The sequence below is a fragment of the Hoplias malabaricus genome, chromosome 16 (genome assembly GCF_029633855.1).
Source record: "Hoplias malabaricus isolate fHopMal1 chromosome 16, fHopMal1.hap1, whole genome shotgun sequence".
NCBI lineage: Eukaryota > Metazoa > Chordata > Actinopteri > Characiformes > Erythrinidae > Hoplias > Hoplias malabaricus.
Window position 1 is genome coordinate 22,183,203 of NC_089815.1, and position 22,590 is coordinate 22,205,792.

The following is a 22,590-nucleotide window of genomic DNA, read 5'->3' on the forward strand; positions in this document are numbered from 1 at the left end:
GCTTGACTTGGCTTGGCTCGGCTTTTTGCTTTTGCATTGGGCAAATCTGGTACCTGGAACCGGATACTTTTTTTAGCCCCTGCTTGGTCCTGGTTGCAAGTGAGGTGAGTAGGTACTTTGAAAAGGTTCTAACACTCCTTGGATTTGTGGCAAATTAAAGAGGATGTGCAACAAAGAGCTGAATAACTGATCTGTGGGAACTGGGACTGAGCATTGTTCTGTCCCATTGTTCTGAGCAAGTCACCTCCAGCAACTCTCCAACACCTCTCTGGGCACCACCACTGCCCACCACTCAGAGTGTGTGTATGTATACTGCCCTTAATCATGTGTTAAACTGAATTTTGATGAGGTTTTTTGTGTGTGTGTATATATATATATATATATAATTAATACAATTTTTACTTACTGAATTTCAACTGAATTTCAACACAATCTGTGAAAACTAGTTTACTTAATTTGAGCATATCACCCCATCACAATGAACTGGAAAAGTGAAAAATATTTAAAAGTTATAGGACCTCTTAAATGGAAAAATAATTTTTGTAAAACTGAATTTTGACATTTGACAATTAATGTTATTATTATTTGTGTTCATTTTTACTTCTTCAAATTCAGGGAATTGTTCATTTAAAGCCATGTAGATTTAGTGCAGGGCCTGTTTAGTGTACTGAGACTGAAACTTACTCAGCATTCTAAATAAATCATGCCATTGCAGACAAAGAATAATTGAGATTTACTCGAGGAACTCAAAGCAATGAATATTTCAGCTCAAAAGGCTTCCAAATGAATTCAAATTTTTTTTTAACTTGGATTAAACTTTGTTTTATCTGTCACTAAATAATGTTTTTCATAAGTGAAATGGGTCTATTTACTGGATTTGGGTAATCATTTATCTGTAATAAATAAATAAGGATATTGACCTATAGTAAAGAAGTTACTTGTGCTTATGCAGATAAAACCCAATAAAGATAAAAATATTGTTAATATAACAGCAGTGAATTCAAAGCATGCATCCATAACTGAGTTTGACCTCTGCAGTAAATTTAAAAATGTGAATGTAAACAAAACGTAAATGGATAAGTTTAAATGGTCTTCTAGGATTTTTACCTTGCGATCCTACACCTATTAAAGTAATGAGATGTAATGTAAATACTATGAGGTCAGAGTACAGAACCATAGTTTATTATATCAGAATTATACATTCAGTTTGACGAACAGATTTCAGGAAAAGAAAAGGTAAAATAACACTTTATTGATCCCGAGGGAAATTGTAGTGTCACAGTACTGTACATAGTGCACAAGAGAAGACATACAGAAAGACATACATGTGGGGGGCAGGTCGCCAACCTGATTGTAAAAATGATAAACAAGTTCAGTGTCATTCTTTCATCTCTGCAATGTCTTGTGTTTTCAATTTCAAAAATCCCTCTATAGGTTAGAGTATTCTTATACGGTTCTTAGAGAAACACAATAATATGTGCAGAGTGGGCTCTTAAAATTTGATAAATGATTAACTAAGGATTCTTATTGATCCACAGTAGTCTACGTGGCTACAAATACAGAAAGAAATCACAAAGATCCCTAAGCTGAGATTGTGGAAGTCTGGGAGCTAAAATGCGTGGGCTCTTTAAAAGCTTCATTTTTCCCATTTTGGCATGTTACTTGACCTCTGCACAAGGTGAGGTGTTTATTTAACTTGTTTAGTTTATTTTTTATACATTTTTATGATGATGTAATAGATCTGTAACCCTGTAAATCAACTGTTTTTTTGTACATAACTAAGGAAGAAAAACATGTTTTTTCAGTGTTGCATGGTCCGCTGGTTACATGTGGTTCTTTATAATGTGAGTTTCTTCACATTTTGTGATAGGGATTAATTAGAGATATTATGGTGCTTGATCATAGATGTATCCCATTAGATACCTATATATTATCTTCATTTTTTATTGAAACATTAAAGAGTTTAGCACAAAGCCATTCATCCGTCATTGCTTGCAAATACTGAGCTTTTGGTGGATGCTCCTTTTTCAACTTTAAAATACACCTGCTTATTGTAGAATGTTTCAGTATGGTGTAACTTAAACTTTCTATGAAGTTGGTCAGTGAAAAAATTGGAAATATTTAAGTGAATTAACAAATTTCAGTTTTTATTGTAATTTTAGAAAGTCCTCCGCCTGTTTTGGAAACTGGATTTGTAGTTTAATTTCTAAATGTATTTTTAATTGATTGTAACAGTTACAAAATTGCACAGAAGTGTCATTCCTTCCCTGATACACTTGATTTTAATTTCAGCATGTGTTCTCTGATGTTCTTGTGTTTACCTGTTCATTTGTTTAACATATGCTAGTAAAACAAATAAATCTTTGACTGGTTTAAAATCAACTTGCAAAATATTCTTACAGAAATAAGATGTGCTCCACCTAAAATAGCACATGGAACCATTACTGATGGTAAGATGGAATACAGTGAAAACGACCCTATAAAATATGAATGTGACGAAGGCTACAGGCCCAGACGTGGAGCCCCTAAATGCCTTAAAAGTGGCTGGAGCATAACACCAGAGTGTGAAGGTAAGCCCTCTCTATGTGTCTTCCTGTTACCTTACAGTTTGATGAAACTACACATTAAATTCTCCAGTGTTAAATCAACACTATTAGTGTTAACTTAACACTGAGAGAGTTAAATTATTACACTAACAGTGTTAATGTAACACTAAGAGTTTTGATTTAACACTGGTGAATTTACTGTGTAAGGGTTGAAGATCAGAGAGGCAATCAATAAAACGTTTATTTGTCAAATTTGGCAGCATCTAACTCAGTCCACACATAAGCTACTTGAAACTAGGTTTTAAAAATTAATAATAAATAAATAAATACAATGCCTGTTTGTGGAGGCCAGTTCAACACTTTAACGCCATTAAACTAAATGAATGCTTCAGGTACATCATCCAACTGTGTACAGTATTTATCACAATCTAAAATACTAAAACAGATTAAATAAGGAATAATAAAGAAAAATAAATTCTACAACAAGTAAACAAAATCCCCCATCCACAAAACACACAAAATATAAATCCTTTAAACAACCACCACACAACCCCAAAATAACAAATGGGCAGCTGCCAAGAACAACATATTTGAATTTCCCCTGGGGATCAATAAAGTATCTATCTATCTATCTATCTATCTATCTATCTGTCTATCTATCTATCTATCTATCTATCTATCTATCTATCTATCTATCTATCTTACCCCTTATATATTCATTCATTCATACTCTGAAACCGTTTAACCAGTTTAGGGTCTTGGTGGGTCCAGAACCTAACCAGAATCACTGGGCGCAAGGTGGGAACACACCCTGGAGGAGGCCCCAGTCCTTTGCAGGGTGACACACACTCACACATTCACTCACACTCACACCTATGGAAACTTTTTGAGTCACCAATCAAAAAGTGACCATCAATAGGTGCAGGCCCATGACAGAATGAACTGACACAGGGCAGCAGCAGAACGTGGTACCACTAGAGACAAACCTGGGGTAACATTAGAGACTTGTACTCTGAAACAGGTGAAAAGATCAGCTCCTTTCTGTTTTATCTCTTTTTGTCTGCGACAGAAAAGGTTTGTCGGCTTGAGTTCGTCAGATACCGGGTTGAAAGCACGACTCCAATAGGGAAAAACATCTTCAGAATTGGAGAGAATGTAACAATCACCTGCTCAGAAAACTACTTCTTGCATTTCACAAAACTAAACCCAGGAACGATTAAGTGCCTGGACAGTGGAGAATGGGAGACCCCTCCTGTGTGTGAAGGTAAACACAGCTAAGACATTTCAAATGCAAAACACAAGTTTTTCAGGTATAACTTACACTAATGAAGACTCATAAATCATACAATTTTGAAAATGGTTATAAGCAAAAAGCTACATATGCCACATGTACAAAAAATGACTGGACTCCAAAACCACTGTGTGAGGGTAAGTCCCTGTCTTTTGGAGCACGCAAATAATTCACACTGCTTTTATTTTAAAGAAGAGAATTGTGAAATATGTCTTGCCCAGTGGCGGATGCTGGTCTTTCAAGGAGGGGAAGCTCAATTTCGGCCTAAATCATAAAATGTGTCGGTTTATTTATACGTAAATTCTATCCTCCGTTCCTTTTCAAGAAAATGATCTGTGACCCTGTCGTACCAACAAGGCGTCTTTTCCAGGGACTTGACTAGTGTCCTCTCAATGGCCAGCAGAGCTAGGCTTAAACGGCCTTGGCCCATGTGAAGTGTGTCCGTCTGTGAGTGCTTTGTGACGGTGGAGGGTCTCAGCAGCACCCGCTGGACAGAACCTGCAATAGAAGTCAGAAAGAGTGATAGATGTCAGTCTCCAAACACAAGCAGCTACAAGAAATCCCACCAGAAATAGAAGCTCGATTTGTCACTAGTCGTTTTTAACAAAGAAAATGCCGCTAAGAGGATTAAGAAAGTCTGGTTCAACTCGGAACAGAATGAAAATGTAAAGCTCCCACGAATCTTTACACCAAAGGATCGCTGATTCGCTCATTTAGCTGTCAATCAAAAAGGGGATTCAGCCTCAGTCAGATCATCCAATCACCATGCAGAAGCTGAGCGTCCGGGCCAGCCGAGGCCAGCCCACTGCCCCATAGACCCCCAGAGACGCTGAGCGTCCGATGGGCGGGACAAAGCCCAGCATTTATCCAATGATTCATCTCGTTTCGTTGCACTTTGCTGCTTCGCTATTGAACTCTGTGGACGCTGCACCATGAATCTGCGGGAAAGCCGCGTCTTTACCAGTGATAAGAAGCTGATTCTGAACAAAAGTTGAGCGCGTTGTAGTGCATATTTATTCACTGAATTGTACACACAACAGAATATATTTGATCACTTATTTTTTATATTTTAGGGGAAGCTCAGCTTCTCTTGCAGTTTTAGAGCAATCGCCACTGGTCTTGCCTTTGTCTTTCAGAGCCTGGGTGTCCTGAGCCAACAGTTGAAAATGCAAGAATCCTGAGGAAATCAGAACATCCTTATAAACCAGGTGAACGTATTGAATACCAGTGTTTGCCTGGATATGAACCTGAGAGATTCACCGTCACCTGTGATCGGGACGGTCGATGGCAGTCAATGAGATACTGCACTGGTAAGTACTGATTTGTTAATAATTAGGAAAGAATATTTTCCACTCTGGACATCCACTTGTTAATGTACAACATTTCAGAAGATTGGTAAATATGTAATAATTTTTGAGAAAAAGCTCTAAAATGCCTGTTTTATGCCTTATGAATGCACTTAGACGTAATGTGAATATTCTGCATCTTTGCACAGCCTGCTGAAAGATGGAAGAAAATTTAAAACGTTTATAAAAGTTTAAAACTGCACAGTTCATAACACTCCCCATAAACTTCATAGTGTCTCTTATTTGCTGCTGCTCACAATAAATACAGTCACAGTTTAAAACTAGCCATCTAGTGTCATCATGTTACTGCTAAAGCCTATGTACCCCAAGTGAATATATAGAGGGACAAATCAAGTTTTGAAAACACACATATATTAATGCTGACTTTCACATTGAATCTGTGCAGTTATTTAATTCAAAAACTAGGTTTAGATTTCCTGAAATGTACAAATACCTTACAGTTTGGTGAGGCAATCTATTAAACAATTATTTGTCAAATATGGCAGCATCTAATTCAGTTCACACATAAGCTACTTAAAACTACGTTTAAAAAAATAATAATAAATAAATAAATAAAGTTCCTGTTTGTGGAGGCCAGTTCAACACTTTTAACGCCATTAAACTAAATGAATGCTTCAGGTACATCATCCAACTGTGTACAGTATTTATCACAATCTAAAAAACTAAGACAGATTAAATAAGGAATAATAAAGAAAATCAAATCCACAAAACACTCATGAAAAATATAAATCCCTTTAAACAACCACCACACAACCCCAAAATAACAAATGGGCAGCTGCCAAGAACAACATATTACCCCTTATATATTCATTCATTCATTTTCTGAAACGGTTTAACCAGTTCAGGGTCTTGGTGGGTCCAGAACCTAACCAGAATCACTGGGCGCAAGGTGGGAACACACCCTGGAGGAGACGCCAGTCCTTTGCAGGGTGACACACACTCACACATTCACTCACACACTCACACCTTGGACACTTTTTGAGTCACCAATCAAAGAGTGACCATCAATAGGTGCAGGCCCATGACAGAATGAACTGACACAGGGCAGCAGCAGAACGTGGCACCACTAGAGACAAACCTGGGGTAACATTAGAGACTTGTACTCTGAAACAGGTGAAAAGGTCAGCTCCTTTCTGTTTTATCTCTTTTTGTCTGCGACAGAAAAGGTTTGTCGGCTTGAGTCCGTCAGCCACGGGGTTGAAAGCACGACTCCAATAGTGAAAAACGTCTTCAGAATTGGAGAGAATGTAACAATCACCTGCTCAGAAAAATACTGGGGGGTTTTCACAAAACTAACCTTAGGAACGATTAAGTGCCTGGACAGTGGAGAATGGGAGACCCCTCCTGTGTGCGAAGGTGAACAAAGTTAAGACATTTCAAATGCAAAACACAAGTTTTTCAGGCATAACTTACACTAATGAAAACTTAAATATCTTTGCAGAAATTGAATGTGATATTCCTATGTATCAGCATGTGCGGTATCCTCAGCATTATTTTAGTATGGGTAGAAAACTCGGGGCTCGTGTGTCATACTATTGTGAATATGGTTATAAGCAAAAAGCTACATATGCCACATGTACAAAAAACGGCTGGACTCCAAATCCACTGTGTGAGGGTAAGTCCCTGTCTTTTGGAGCACACAGATAATTCACACTGCTTTTATTTTAAAGAAGAGAATTGTGAAATATGTCTTGCCTTTGTCTTTCAGAGCCTGGGTGTCCTGAGCCAACAGTTGAAAATGCAAGAATCCTGAGGAAATCAGAACATCCTTATAAACCAGGTGAACGTATTGAATACCAGTGTTTGCCTGGATATGAACCTGAGAGATTCACCGTCACCTGTGATCGGGACGGTCGATGGCAGTCAATGAGATACTGCACTGGTAAGTACTGATTTGTTAATAATTAGGAAAGAATATTTTCCACTCTGGACATCCACTTGTTAATGTACAACATTTCAGAAGATTGGTAAATATGTAATAATTTTTGAGAAAAAGCTCTAAAATGCCTGTTTTATGCCTTATGAATGCACTTAGACGTAATGTGAATATTCTGCATCTTTGCACAGCCTGCTGAAAGATGGAAGAAAATTTAAAACGTTTATAAAAGTTTAAAACTGCACAGTTCATAACACTCCCCATAAACTTCATAGTGTCTCTTATTTGCTGCTGCTCACAATAAATACAGTCACAGTTTAAAACTAGCCATCTAGTGTCATCCTGTTACTGCTAAAGCCTATGTACCCCAAGTGAATATATAGAGGGACAAATTAAGTTTTGAAAACACACATATATTAATGCTGACTTTCACATTGAATCTGTGCAGTTATTTAATTCAAAAACTAGGTTTAGATTTCCTGAAATGTACAAATACCTTACAGTTTGGTGAGGCAATCTATTAAACAATTATTTGTCAAATATGGCAGCATCTAATTCAGTTCACACATAAGCTACTTAAAACTACATTTAAAAAAATAATAATAAATAAATAAATAAAGTTCCTGTTTGTGGAAGCCAGTTCAACACTTTTAACGCCATTAAACTAAAAGAATGCTTCAGGTACATCATCCAACTGTGTACAGTATTTATCACAATCTAAAAAACTTAAACAGATTAAATAAGGAATAATAAAGAAAATCAAATCCACAAAACACTCATGAAAAATATAAATCCCTTTAAACAACCACCACACAACCCCAAAATAACAAATGGGCAGCTGCCAAGAACAACATATTACCCCTTATATATTCATTCATTCATTTTCTGAAACGGTTTAACCAGTTCAGGGTCTTGGTGGGTCCAGAACCTAACCAGAATCACTGGGCGCAAGGTGGGAACACACCCTGGAGGAGACGCCAGTCCTTTGCAGGGTGACACACACTCACACATTCACTCACACACTCACACCTTGGACACTTTTTGAGTCACCAATCAAAGAGTGACCATCAATAGGTGCAGGCCCATGACAGAATAAACTGACACAGGGCAGCAGCAGAACGTGGCACCACTAGAGACAAACCTGGGGTGACATTAGAGACTTGTACTCTGAAACAGGTGAAAAGGTCAGCTCCTTTCTGTTTTATCTCTTTTTGTCTGCGACAGAAAAGGTTTGTCGGCTTGAGTCCGTCAGCTACGGGGTTAAAAGCACGACTCCAATAGGGAAAAACATCTTCAGAATTGGAGAGACTGTAACAGTCACCTGCTCAGAAAAATACTGGGGGGTTTTCACAAAACAAAACACACAAACGATTAAGTGCCTGGACAGTGGAGAATGGGAGACGCCTCCTGTGTGTGAAGGTGAACAAACTAAGACATTTCAAATGCAAAACACAAGTTTTTCAGGTATAACTTACACTAATGAAAACTTAAATATCTTTGCAGAAATTGAATGTGATATTCCTATGGATCAGCATGTGCGGTATCCTCAGCATTATTTTAGTTGGGATAGAAAACTCGGGGCTCGTGTGTCATACTATTGTGAATATGGTTATAAGCAAAAAGCTACATATGCCACATGTACAAAAAACGGCTGGACTCCAAATCCACTGTGTGAGGGTAAGTCCCTGTCTTTTGGAGCACACAGTTAATTCACACTGCTTTTATTTTAAAGAAGAGAATTGTGAAATATGTCTTGCCTTTGTCTTTCAGAGCCTGGGTGTCCTGAGCCAACAGTTGAAAATGCAAGAATCCTGAGGAAATCAGAACATCCTTATAAACCAGGTGAACGTATTGAATACCAGTGTTTGCCTGGATATGAACCTGAGAGATTCACCGTCACCTGTGATCGGGACGGTCGATGGCAGTCAATGAGATACTGCACTGGTAAGTACTGATTTGTTAATAATTAGGAAAGAATATTTTCCACTCTGGACATCCACTTGTTAATGTACAACATTTCAGAAGATTGGTAAATATGTAATAATTTTTGAGAAAAAGCTCTAAAATGCCTGTTTTATGCCTTATGAATGCACTTAGACGTAATGTGAATATTCTGCATCTTTACACAGCCTGCTGAAAAATGGAAGAAAATTTAAAACGTTTATAAAAGTTTAAAACTACACAGTTCATAACACTCCCCATAAACTTCATAGTGTCTCTTATTTGCTGCTGCTCACAATAAATACAGTCACAGTTTAAAACTAGCCATCTAGTGTCATCATGTTACTGCTAAAGCCTATGTACCCCAAGTGAATATATAGAGGGACAAATCAAGTTTTGAAAACACACATATATTAATGCTGACTTTCACATTGCATCTGTGCAGTTATTTAATTAAAAAACTAGGTTTAGATTTCCTGAAATGTACAAATATGTTAAAATCAGAGCAACAGTTGTCACTGTTTCTCTCCAGACAAATCGGCATAACCAAGGGAGGACAGTGGGTCACCCTGATTGTGACAGAGCCCAGCAGCTAATATGACCAACAGAACACGCAACAGAGCATGCAAACGTGTTAAAAAAGGTTATAGAAAGCATAAAGAATATTTACATCTGAAAGATAGAAAGCCTCAGGACATTAAGAAGAGTAACTATTTAAAATTCTGTTTTATTTCACTAGGTGTATCATAGCAGTCTAATAGCAGGTCTTTCCTTTTTTTAACAAGTCCTGTTCCTGTAGTGCAACAACTGATAGAATCTAGTTTACAAAAGATTTAGTAACATCAACTGTTAGTATCTTACGTATACAACTAGATCTTGATGTGAACATAACATTTAAAAATCAAACAGAATCTCAGCATGATATGAACTGGAAAAAACTGTACATGTGTTACATGTGTAATGACATAAAACCCAGTGATTCCGGGTAGGCTCCAGACCCACTGCGACCCTGAACTGGATAAGTGGTTGACAATGAATGAATGAATGAATGGCTCAGAACATTTCCTCCTGTTCTTTTTTTTTTTTTACCACACATTCATTCATAAAGGAATGAGGAACTTTATATTCTTCAGGCAGTTATTGAAACCATACACAAGATAAGCTCTATAATATTCTTCATCAATCCATTAGCTTCACATAGGGCCCACCCCACTCTCTTCTTACCTGCAGCCACAAAAAAATCCTGTTATCACCCATTGTCCCTACACCTACCCACTAAGATTGCTGTAGCCATTTATGATCCCATCAGAAACCAGCTACCCTTAACAACTAAGGTTACTAACAGAGCCCAGCACATGAGTACCATCCTCACATAGGAACCTCCAGAAGGCTCAACAGTGAAGTCTGGCATCCCAGACCAAATCCACACTGGCCTCCCCGGTGACAAAGACCGCACCTAGCCCCACTGGCACTGTTAATGAATGATCAGTGCCACCAGCTGGACTGCACAAGCAGGGGTGTGGCAGATTCAGCTACAAAGCTTTTTCACCTTTTTCCTTTCGAATGCTTCTTTTACTGCATCCTCAAATGAAATTGTTAACTCTATGAAGTAAACTAATTTCAGAATACTCCATTATATCTGGCCTCAGTGCAGTTAACACAATGAACTCTGGGACCTGCAGTTTTTTTACCACCATCAATTTCCAAATCATGCTTCACCTCATCTAACAATATTCATAGCCTATGCATGCTCTCGGACAGCTTCCCCCTTATGCACCAATAAACCAATAAACACAATACCCTATGCACCTGATAATGTCTCCATGTACACTGAGCCTGTGAAAACCTAACCTTACAAGCTGATAGAATATGCTTCAGCATGCCAACATCTGTACGTAGTCTACACCTAGGGTCTTCACCTACCCACTGTTCAAGATATTGCAGCGTTGGAAGGAAGTTGGAAGTTGCTTCTAGTAAAAAATTAATACGGTTTGCCTCCATTGCCTACAGCTCTTGCCCAGTGACCTTCCACTTCTCTGGATTCTCCCAGCAAAGCCTCTTGTCTTGTTTTGCATGTGACGCTGGTGTTGCAAACTGTGCCTCCTCTTTCAAATAAAACTAGTCATCATTCGCCTTCTCTCTACTGATGTGGACTTACCAAAGGCTTTCCACAATTCACCTGACCCAAGGCCTGCTCTTCCACATTGCACTTGGCCAATCACATCCATTAGCTGTAATGAGCTCCTGGCAACCTGCACCGCCATTTGTGGATTCCACTTCCTTCCCGTTTTTGTGACTGGTGCTGCTGCTTTTACCACTGCATCATTAGATCCTGACAAACTCATCTCTCGACTCACATTTGCACATTAAAATTCCTCAAATAAACTTGTGAGTGGTAGCTCCAGTACCCCTGTCCCATACCATGCAACACTACTTAAACACTATTGGACCCCTAGCCACATCCTTATAGCCTTGTTCATAACCCTTTCCATCCTCTCTACTTCTGTGATCGGAACATCATAAACTGTCAACAGCCATCTAATACAAGGCAGTAAGCCTGACAAAACTTCCCTGGCAAACATGAAATATCAAAGGTATTAATAGCTTTCACCAATTCAGCCTTTAGTTCCACCACTTGCTCGTTATCATTTAGTGCTGCACTATACCATCTACCTAAACTCGTCACTGGTCTCTCCAATACCGTAGGGATAATTTCTCCTTCCACCACAACATTTTCTTGCACGTTTTAAGGTTTCACATTAAGACGACTTGGAGGCCGAAACCCACAGCATCTTTCTCCTTAGAGATAAGGATACCGTCTTCTCTCCTCCACTTCTTTTCTTTATATTTTTCATTAGAACAGCACCAGAAAAGCTCCAGCATTATCTCCTTGGTCAACATAGGTTCATCACTGTATAACAATTTTATTACATTTATTTATATTAGTATCACATTTTAGACAGCGGACTGAAAATAACCTATTCCTTTTTCTCCACTCAATTACAGGGTGATTCCTTACAAGTCACTAGATTTTCCTTTAACACTGGAGAGAATGTCATTAATTCAAATAATGTAGTTTGAGATGTGTTTGACAAAGCCAGAATGTTCGGCTATTAAACAACATAATTTCTCATATCTGTGATTCATACATTTCCTTTGAAGTAAAAGATAAACTGCTTAGAAAATGCAGTTAATGCTGCTGAGTAGGTTACTGTAGCAACATAAACTGAAATATCTATTTAAGAATGTTTGAGGATAGTTATTTAAGCATTGTCAGCTACAAATATTTTTACCACCACTGGTGCATTTTTTTCCCTTCAAGAAAATTCTATAGGAAGAGACCAACAATATAAACTTTCATTACATCGCTAAATTAACGTGTTTTCTCAGTGAGAAATACATTAATAGTCATTAATAATCATCATAACACATAAATAGAAAAGGCAACAATGACATGATGTTTGCCAAATAGTGATCAATTTACACAGTTAAACCTGAGATTTTGCTGGATACTGATCTCACTTTGTCATCTCCATCACTCAGCATTAAGCTTGTTGGCTTCATCACATATTTGTTGATAAGTTTAACCATTTAATGAATAAACCACCAACAGAGTGTCTTTTTATACATTAACAATAATGTGGTTTACCTAAACATGTGAAATGACCAAATTCACATTCTCAGTGTTAGGGTTCTCAGCTTATTTTCAGTACATTCTCTGACACTTTGAGTATCAGACAAAAAGAGGTCACTGTAATAATTACTGTCTCTGTGTTACAGATGATTATTAATGACATTTAAAGTGTTTACAACCTGATTAATAACCATGTATTAAACAGACATTTAAACCTTCATAAGTCTTCTTTTAAAGTGTTACTCTCTTTTATTAAAACAAATGCTTATGTCACTAAATTGCAAGGATGTTTAACGACCCTAAAACTCTAAAATGTCATTCTGGACAGCTCAATATCATTGACAGCTAAACATCAGTGAAATCCAGGTGACCTGAATTCAGTGTGTGGCTAAACTATAACCATTACACCTAGGTTACAATTCTTTATGTAACATGTACATGTGCTTTTGTGTGTGATAACAGTAAGAAGAGTTGGATGTGGCCGACCTCCATTGATTCCTCAAGCAGTACAGGATTTTAAAGAACAATATGAGGAAGATGAAAAAGCTACTTATGACTGTCCTTCATACTACGTGCAGGAGGGTGATGCCCACATGGTCTGTAAGCAAGGCAGATGGACAGGAAACGGGAGATGTTTGAGTAAGTATAGATCATTCTTAGAAATCTGACACACTCTGACATTAACCCATGTTAGCTATTATCAAAAAGTTGTAGTATGTTGTCTGTAACGAGTCTGTACTGCCCTCAATAGACTAGGCTGATAACTCAGTTTAATGGCAGCCTCCAATAATAAGGAATGTTTAATTATAAGAGAAGTTTAAAGCAGTCCCTGTAAAACTGTTACCTACACAGTACAAAATGGAGATGAAGGGTTATTTTCACCTTCAAATGGCTGTATTTTAAATTGAATTACCATGTAAGCTTGTAGTGACTTTAGACATAATACACAGTTGAGAAATAGTCTTTTAGCTTCCAGTGTAACAGTAACAATCAGAAAATAAACCAGCAATTTTATTAAATTCATATCTCTGTAACCGGAACGGGTGGTTGGAGGTAGAGGTCTGCGGGACTGATTTTTTAATCCCACCGCTGCCAGCTCCCGCTCGAGTTCGTCCGCACCTGCCTGCTCCAGCCAAAAATCAGCAACATATGTCCCACTCCCGCCTGCAGCTAAGACATTAACGGCTGCTCCCGCCCCACAGTTCCACAAATTCAGGGGTGTGGTCACGGGTGGGCCTGGGCCTACCCAAATAGGTCCAAGGCCAACCCAGTCAGACAGAGCTTTTCCCCGTGTACGAGTGCACATGCACAGACACTTTCCTTTCTGACTGTTCCACACAAACTCACATTCCCACAAGTCAGATTCACACCAGGCGGCACATATGATCTTTTCCTTTTCTCTTCTGATCTGTTCTTTTACTATTTCTCTTTTGTTTGTTTCCTGATTATTTCCTATTCTCTTCTGATGCTTTTTTTTTTGGAAATAGCATACTAATCTCCCCTCAATAATGGGGATGCTGAACCTCTGTATGGATTGTCTTTTTTATGGGGATCAAGCAGGTTGGTTCAGTCAGCACTGATTGCAGTGATTAGTGCTGGGAGTCTGGAAATTGGAGTTTAGAGAACTGGTGATGTACTCTCTCTTAGAGTTTCACCTAGGCCCCCTACTGTTGGCCTGTGCTACACCTGGCACCTTAAAAAAACAACAGATAATAAAATAAAAACTGTAGAACATCTTCTGTATTTTTAACAACAAACACAGTGGAGCTGATTATAATAATCTAATAATCTTAATTAAAAGTTTTTCTGCACCTCAAACCCTTAATTTCTTTTAGCTAAATTTGAGTCTTTATCTGCTGAACATGATTCTGAATTGCTGGCAATGTGAGATACTGTTTTGTCTCACTAACTTTACACAAGCCTCTTGTGCATGGATAGTAATACAAGTGTAGTTTATTTAATGGTTATAACTACACCAGCATAGGTTTCCCTGCTCAGATTTCAGTGTTCAACAAAATGTCGGTTCTCATCTGGTTTTGTACAGGCCTCAAACCTCATTAATCTAAACAGTATCTGTCTCAACATTAACATGTGCCAATACTGCATAACTTTAACAGTCTTCCTGAAAATAGACTGCATTCGGCTTCCTTTCCCCTATTTTAAACATAAAGTTTTTATTTTATTTACAGTGTTAATAGATGTTTTTGTATTTTATTTTCTTTGTGTTTTTCCTAATCTCATTGCATGTTACCTGGCTCTGGCCTGTGTCTTTTTATTTTATTTTACCTTAGATGATGTGATTTATCCTGCTTTGGACCGCAAAAAACATGACAGAATGTATTTGCTCATCACTGAGATTTATAATGTTACCGCAGACATGTTATGGGAGAAAGACATGTTTTCCTTGTCTTTGCCTGTACTATGTATTTTCACAGTTGTTTTATGGATATTTATATATTGATAAAGACATGTTGGGTTTGTTTCAGAACCGTGCACAGTGGATGTTCATGTTTTGGATGACCGTAAAATAGAGCTAAAGGTTGGAGGAAGAAGAAAAATCTATTCACAACATAATGATTTTATTACATTTGTTTGTGCACAAGGATATAGACACACAGGTGAAGTAGAATTACGTCAGCGCTGTACTGATGGAGTGATTCCGTTACCTACTTGTGTATAGTTTTAATTACAGATCTGTGGGAGGTTAAGTTGTTCACTGCTTAAAGACGTGTAACAGTGAAGTCATTACATACTGTCTGAATAAAGTGGATGTTTGTGTAACTGTTGATTCAAAGTTTGAAGAGGTTTTTATTGAACATTCAAAACCACATTCAGATAAAGTTCTATTCAGACATTTATGGACAAATGAATCAAATAAATGATTGTTATGAAACACAAATTGTGTGTTGTGTATTCACATAAAACATCAAAGCAACGTATATTTTCATGAAACACTGAATGAAATGCAAAGTTTAAAATATTTTCTTTAAAATTAATATTTAAAAAGAGCCTTCTACACTTTCTGTGGGTGAGTGTTGTTCATTCTTTAATTTATTGTTTATTTAAACAACTGGTCATTTAAAGTTCCCAGTTTTGCAAGCAAATAAAAAATACAGCAATCTGCTAAAACATTGTTTGTTTTATTTTTATTTTCTTACATTAGAGGTGCACTTAATAGTGTTAAAATTACAGACTGTAATCTATCTGTTGCTCTGGATAGCCCCATTTCACCCTGTTCTCCAACTTGTGTATATTTCTTCCTTAAACTAAGGACTTTTACTGACTCAAATATGTGTGCTTTATTGTACAAATTACATTATTTGATTATACACATCTTGCACAGTCAAGCTCCCTCAAGAGGCAGGTCTAAACTGATACATTTACTTTAACTTTATTTAAACACAATCGCTTCTTCATTTAGAATAGTTGGGAAAAAATTTGGTGAGAATAGAAGTCACTCTACTCTAGGCAGTTAATATACATGCACCTGGAGTGCTGAACAGCCACCTTGGCACCCAGGGAGCTGCTGGGGGTTGTTGGAGGTGCCTTGATAACGGGCACTTAATCTGTGGATGTTTAGTGGGGAGAAAATTTTGTTAGCAAGCTAGTATTCATGTAACTCACATCTTATTCAACAGAATTGATCCTATCTTCCCACTATACTCACTCTCTGTATTTAACTCAGCATGCAAATATCTGTTCACATGGGTATAGCTCTACTGTAAAATATAAAATATTTTTCATTATTATTTCCTATTATTAGGACCCACACTAAAGTGGCACCCTATTATTTTTTATATATATATATATTTTTTTAAACAAACAATGACATGGGTCTATTTACCGGATTTGGGTAATCATTTAACTCTGCAACTAAAAGGGTACTGACCTTTATTGAAAAAGTTACCAGAGCTAATGCAATTAAAAGCAAATTAATATATTATACTATTAATACTATTGTAATGATTATCAGTAGAAAGAGTCAGGAGACACAGCCATTACTGCACAATTGTGCTCTTTATTACACCCTTACAAGGCATGAGATTAGTTTGGGATTAGGACATGCTAAGTCCCATCAAGTACCATACACCAGCACACACTTTATACTGACAATGAACCCACACATTACACAACACACAACATACAAAAAGTGTACATTTATGCTATTAACACCCCAAACAGTCCCAACTCTACAACAACTGGAGCAATGCACATTGCTTCCCCGATTCCCGATGGCCCCAGGACTCCCAATACTCCAAACTATTACTGTTACTAACTACTATTCCAAAAAATTTTGAAATGCAATTTCATACCCCTCCTGAAGTGAACCATACCATGTCTCTTCACTCAGACTCTCACTTATAACATAACTAGCTTGTTAATCTAGTAACACTAGTCAGATGTGTGTATTACACAAAACCAATCAACGTAATTGAACTAAACATGTTTTATTTTGCAGACAAATTATGTAATGTCTGTCCCATCTTAGATTAAATTTGCTGAACTTTTTATATATTTGAAGAACTTATTGTATGCATTATATATATATATATATAAATAATAATTTAAAAAATTGGAAATTGGATTAATTGGTTCCCACTCTCTGACAAGTCCTCAAAATGTCCTAAATTATGAAAAGATGCATGTTTTTCAATATGAAAGACTCACACAAAATGTAAAATTACACAACAAAATAAATAGATGAAAGAACATATACAAAATATATTAAGAAACATGTATAAAATACAGTACAGTAATCTTACCTTGGTGACAGATGAGCGTAGGTAACGGAGAGCGGCTGAGGAGAGAGGGAGGGAGGGATACTGGATAACAGAACTTTCTTACACTTTAAACAAAACTACAATTCCATTTTCTAAATTACTTCATAAATTAATATCAGCTTCTCCATTTCTTCGTGCACAACTGACTTTACTTTTTCAAAATTGTGCCTTTTGCTGTTTTAGCTGTTTTTGATTGCGTCTTTTTTGCGGCTTTTGTAGTCTTCTTGGAGGCCATGGTGCACAATAAAGTTTGCAAAAAACACTAAAAACACTTATAACTTATAACGTTATAACAAACGAGATACGACTTGATACTACACGGTCACACATGAGAAGAACATGGTGGCTGCATGTGAGAGGAATCTGGGAACAAACACCACGCCAACTATCGGTTGGATCCTGAAGATCAGCTCTTTGTAACTCGGGAAAAACATTCGTAACCGGATCAGAAATTTTACATATTATATTTATATATTATATATAATATATAATAAATATATATTATATTTTACAAATTATATTTACATATATATATGTATATAAAACACTGGAGTACATAGACTGTGGAAGGCAGGCACTACAACAGTTGCTGTTTTATCCTGTATTAGATAGGCCCGCCACAATCATTACTAATAATGAGATATTCACTGTTGTATCCCGCTCATGGTCATATATTTATGCTAAATCAACAAGTCCTCATCAGACAAACTGCAAATTCATCATGTATCTCATTGTGACAAATCATCAGTCACCTACCTGGTGTTATAGCAATTAGAGGGCAGCAGTGAGTAATGTTTGTTTATTTGACTTAAAGTCAAATAAGACTTAAGACGCTGCAAAGACTTAGACACTGCTTAGTGCTTAAGCTGGTAATTAGAACAGCTTATCAACCATTTTAGGCTTGCGTTTTAATAGAGTTCAACCAAACAAGTAATCCTGCTAGGCTACCTAAAACAAACAGATTTTAACTCAGATAAATGATTAACTAAAAAACTTATTGATCCACAGTGGTCTATGCTGTTACTAATTCAAAAAGAATTCACAAGGATCAGCTGAGACAGTGAAAGGCTGGGATCTAAAATGCAAGGGGTCATTGTAAGCTTCATTTTTGCGTTTTTGGTATGTTCCTTGACCTCTGCACAAGGTAAGATGTTATTATTATTACCTCTCTACACTTTTATCATATTCATTTCTGATTATGTATTATAAATACTTCTTTAACTCTGTCAAACTCTTGCTGACATTAAATTTCACCTTTGTGGAACAACATTTTTTACTCATTTTTGAAACTGTATTGTATGGAGCAAAACAATTTCTTATATGTTACATTTGTATTTTTGCATAGCATCCATAGAAAATCATTCAAGATTGTATTAACACCCTATGTTGCTACATTTTTCTTGACCATATTTATTAGCAAATTTATGAGCTAATTTACATGTGATGAGATCTATGCTACAAATGTTTTTTAGGCTAAACAAAGCTCATGCAGTGCTGTATAACGTATGAGTATAAGTCGGCTTGATCTTATCCAATATATAATATTTTGCCTCACATTAACTGAATATCGGATAGTCCTTTGCAGATGCTCTGTAAATAATTATTTGTGTGTGTGTGTGTGTGTGTGTGTGTGTATATATATATATATATATATATATATATATATATATATATATATATATATATATATATATATATATATATATATATATATATATATGTATACTCCTGCTTTATATACTATTAGTGGTGTACATGTTTGGAATAAAGTTATTGTCATTGTCATAATGGTTAATCGAGGATATTATGGTGTTGGGTCACAAATATATCTTAAGAATACCTATACATTTGTTTCTTTTCTGAATGTATTTTTACTATTGATTGTATTGACATTACACTCTAAGAAAAAATGTATGGTAGAGGTACATTATTGTTGACTAAAGTACGAACCATTTAAATGTACCTTTAAAGGTACAAGAACGTTTTAAAGTCCAGCTGTGTTCCCTAAAAGCACATTACTTTCTCTTCCCCAGGAGAGGTGAACATTTGTAAACTTTCATTATAGATCTGTGTAAATGTAGAGAACATAATATAAATGCTGGAGATAAAATGAGGCGTATGAAATCAACACCATTTTAAAATATACAATTAAAATAGAATAAGGTACAATTATGTTCCCTCATTGAAGGAACCTATATGTATCCTTGAGAGTAACATCACAGTGACAGCAAAAGGTACCACCAAGGTGACAGTGCAATGTTATTCCATCTCTCATACACAGCTCATATTTTAAAATCATCAGCATGTATTCTCTGACTCTCTAATTCTATCTAAAAAATCCTCTTTCTTCCTCACAGTCCTATGACATGAGGCAGATACTGCTGTGAAAAGTCTTGTTCCGAAGTCATCCTGCAGAGCAACATCTTTGTTTACTATGAAAGCAGGTGGACTAAAGTCCAAGTTTTAGAGCCGCCTCCCAACGAATCAAATCTTTGAGCATCTGGAAGTGGGGATCAACTCTTGGCCAATGATCCAGAGAGTTGAAACTCTTGGAGTTGACTCAATCTCACTTTGCAACTCCTTCTTGCAGCAAGTGTCATTTCCACAATCTTGCTATGATCTGAACCTGCTGTAAACAGTGGGCTGGGCTACCCATTGCTTTATCCTGACCCTATCCACTTATATGGCTCTAATGCTGTCCTGGGGAAAACAGCAGCTTTGTGAACCATGAGAGTAAAGTAAACATGCCTCAAGACACCCAAACCACAGACTAAGAAAACTCACAGGCAGCGTATTTTTCTTTTGTATTTTCTTTGGGATTTTTTGTGGATGAAGTATGAAGGGTAGTTTACCCACTTCAAAACAAATGGTCAGTGTCCATGTTTGTTTTTCTGGAAAAGGCTTCTCCTAGTAGGCAGGCCATATTCAGTCTATGAGGTTTGCAGTCACAAAACCAGGACACATCGTCAGTCGCATTCACTGAGAGTGTGAGAGAAACAGCCCTGATCCTGCCACCAAACTGTCAAAAACTACCCATTTCAAAACCCGAGCACAGAATATAGAATGCATTTGGGGCCAAAACCGTGTAGAATATCATGTCTGGACAGGTAAATATATAATGTGTCTACATGTCAATAAATCATGTCCTGTCTGTAGATGGCAAACATTAACGTGCATTTGCTTAAAGACATTACATTCTGCCACAGACAACACCTTGTGTGTAAAATGCACTAAAACATTAAGTGTAAACAGATGCTGTAACTCAAATGCAATCCGGATTCCAAAAAAGTTGGGACACTAAACAAATTGTGAATAAAAACTGAATGCAATGATGTGGAGATGGCAAATGTCAATATTTTATTTGTAATAGAACATAGATGACAGATCAAAAGTTTAATCTGAGTAAATGTAACATTTTAAAGGAAAAATATGCTGATTTAAAATTTCACAGCGTCAACAAATCCCAAAAAAGTTGGGACAAGTAGCAATAAGTGGCTGGAAAAAGGAAATTGAGCATATAACGAACAGCTGGAAGACCAATTAACACTAATTAGGTCAATTAACACATGATTGGGTATAAAAGGAGCTTCTCAGAGTGTCAGTGTCTCTCTGAAGCCAAGATGGTAAGAGGATCACCAATTCCACCATTGTTGCGCAGAAAGAGTGCAGCAATACCAGAATGGTGTTACCCAGCGTAAAATAGCAAAGACTTTTAAGTTATCATCATCAGCCGTGCATAACATCATCAAAAGATTCAGAGAATCTGGAACAATTGCTGTGCGTAAGGGTCAAGGCTGTAAAACTCTACTGGATGCTCGTGATCTCCGGGCCCTTAAACATCACTGCACCTCAAAGAGGAATGCCACTGTCAAGGAAATAACAGAATGAGCTCAAGAATACTTCCAGAAAGCATTGTCAGTGAACACAATCCACCGTGCCATTCGCCGTTGCCAGCTGAAACTCTACAGTGCAAAGAGGAAGCCATATCTAAGCAAGCTCCACAAGCTCAGACGTTTGCACTGGGCCAGGGCTCTTTTAAAATGGAGTGTGGCAAAATGGAAGACTGTTCTGTGGTCAGATGAGTCACGATTTGAAGTTCTTTATGGAACACTGGGACGCCATGTCATCCGGACCAGAGAGGACAAGGATAACCCAAGTTGTTATCAGCGCTCCGTTCAGAAGCCTGAATCACTGATGGTATGGGGTTGCATGAGTGCTTGTGGCATGGGCAGCTTGCATGTCTGGAAAGGCACCATTAATGCAGAGAACTATTTTCAGGTTCTAGAACAACATATGCTCCCATCCAGATGTCATCTCTTTCAGGGAAGATCCTGCATTTTTCAACAAGATAATGCCAGACCACATTCTGCAGCAATCACAACATCATGGCTACGTAGGAGAAGGATCCGGGACTGAAATGGCAGCCTGCAGTCCAGATCTTTCACCTATAGAGAACATTTGGCACATCATAAAGAAGAAGGTGCGACAAAGAAGGCCCAAGACGATTGAACAGTTAGAGGCCTGTATTAGACAAGAATGGGAGAGCATTCCTATTTCTAAACTTGAGAAACTGGTCTCCTCTGTCCCCAGACGTCTGTTAAGTGTTGTAAGAAGAAGGGGGGATGCCACACAGTGGTAAAAAATGGCCTTGTCCCAACGTTTTTGGGATTTGTTGACGCCATGAAATTTTGAAACAACATATTTTTCCCTTAGAATGATGCATTCTCTCAGTTTAAACTTTTGATCTGTGATTTGTGTTCTATTCTGAATAAAATATTAGATGTTGGCACCTCCACATCATTGCATTCAGTTTTTATTCACAATTTGTTTAGTGTCCCAACTTTTTTGGAATCTGGTTTGTAATTTATAACAAATATTATGTTAAATAGTGATGTGCGGATCGATACTGAAATATCGACACCAGAACTTTATGCTCTAAAATTGATTCGCAAATCAATATATTGAAACTTTTGATACTTCAGTCATTTGAGGTAATGTATATCATTAACAGGAACACAGTGGAAAGTAGCTAAACTATTGAGATCTTGTCTGAATGATACGCGGTTGGTGGGAACTACTTTTTCTTCCGCCTGGGTAAGTGCACAATGCTTAAGTGCAGTAGAACGCTGCTCCATCAGTCAGTCACTCAGTCTG

The 22,590-nt window shown here is 37.2% G+C and overlaps 1 protein-coding gene across 1 annotated transcript in view; it reads left to right on the forward strand.

The window, feature by feature from the left end:
• The first annotated feature begins 1,561 nt into the window (after nucleotides 1-1,561).
• Nucleotides 1,562-22,590, forward strand: part of LOC136671378 (complement factor H-like) — a 35,365-nt gene continuing 14,336 nt past the window's right edge. The window contains exons 1-12 of the mRNA XM_066647048.1: nucleotides 1,562-1,678; nucleotides 2,403-2,570; nucleotides 3,616-3,810; nucleotides 4,974-5,147; nucleotides 6,366-6,560; nucleotides 6,646-6,819; nucleotides 6,913-7,086; nucleotides 8,305-8,499; nucleotides 8,584-8,757; nucleotides 8,851-9,024; nucleotides 13,118-13,294; nucleotides 15,142-15,329. Coding sequence (XP_066503145.1) covers nucleotides 1,615-1,678; nucleotides 2,403-2,570; nucleotides 3,616-3,810; nucleotides 4,974-5,147; nucleotides 6,366-6,560; nucleotides 6,646-6,819; nucleotides 6,913-7,086; nucleotides 8,305-8,499; nucleotides 8,584-8,757; nucleotides 8,851-9,024; nucleotides 13,118-13,294; nucleotides 15,142-15,329 — 2,052 coding nt within the window. The 5' untranslated portion in view covers nucleotides 1,562-1,614. The remainder of the gene's footprint in view (nucleotides 1,679-2,402; nucleotides 2,571-3,615; nucleotides 3,811-4,973; nucleotides 5,148-6,365; nucleotides 6,561-6,645; nucleotides 6,820-6,912; nucleotides 7,087-8,304; nucleotides 8,500-8,583; nucleotides 8,758-8,850; nucleotides 9,025-13,117; nucleotides 13,295-15,141; nucleotides 15,330-22,590) is intronic.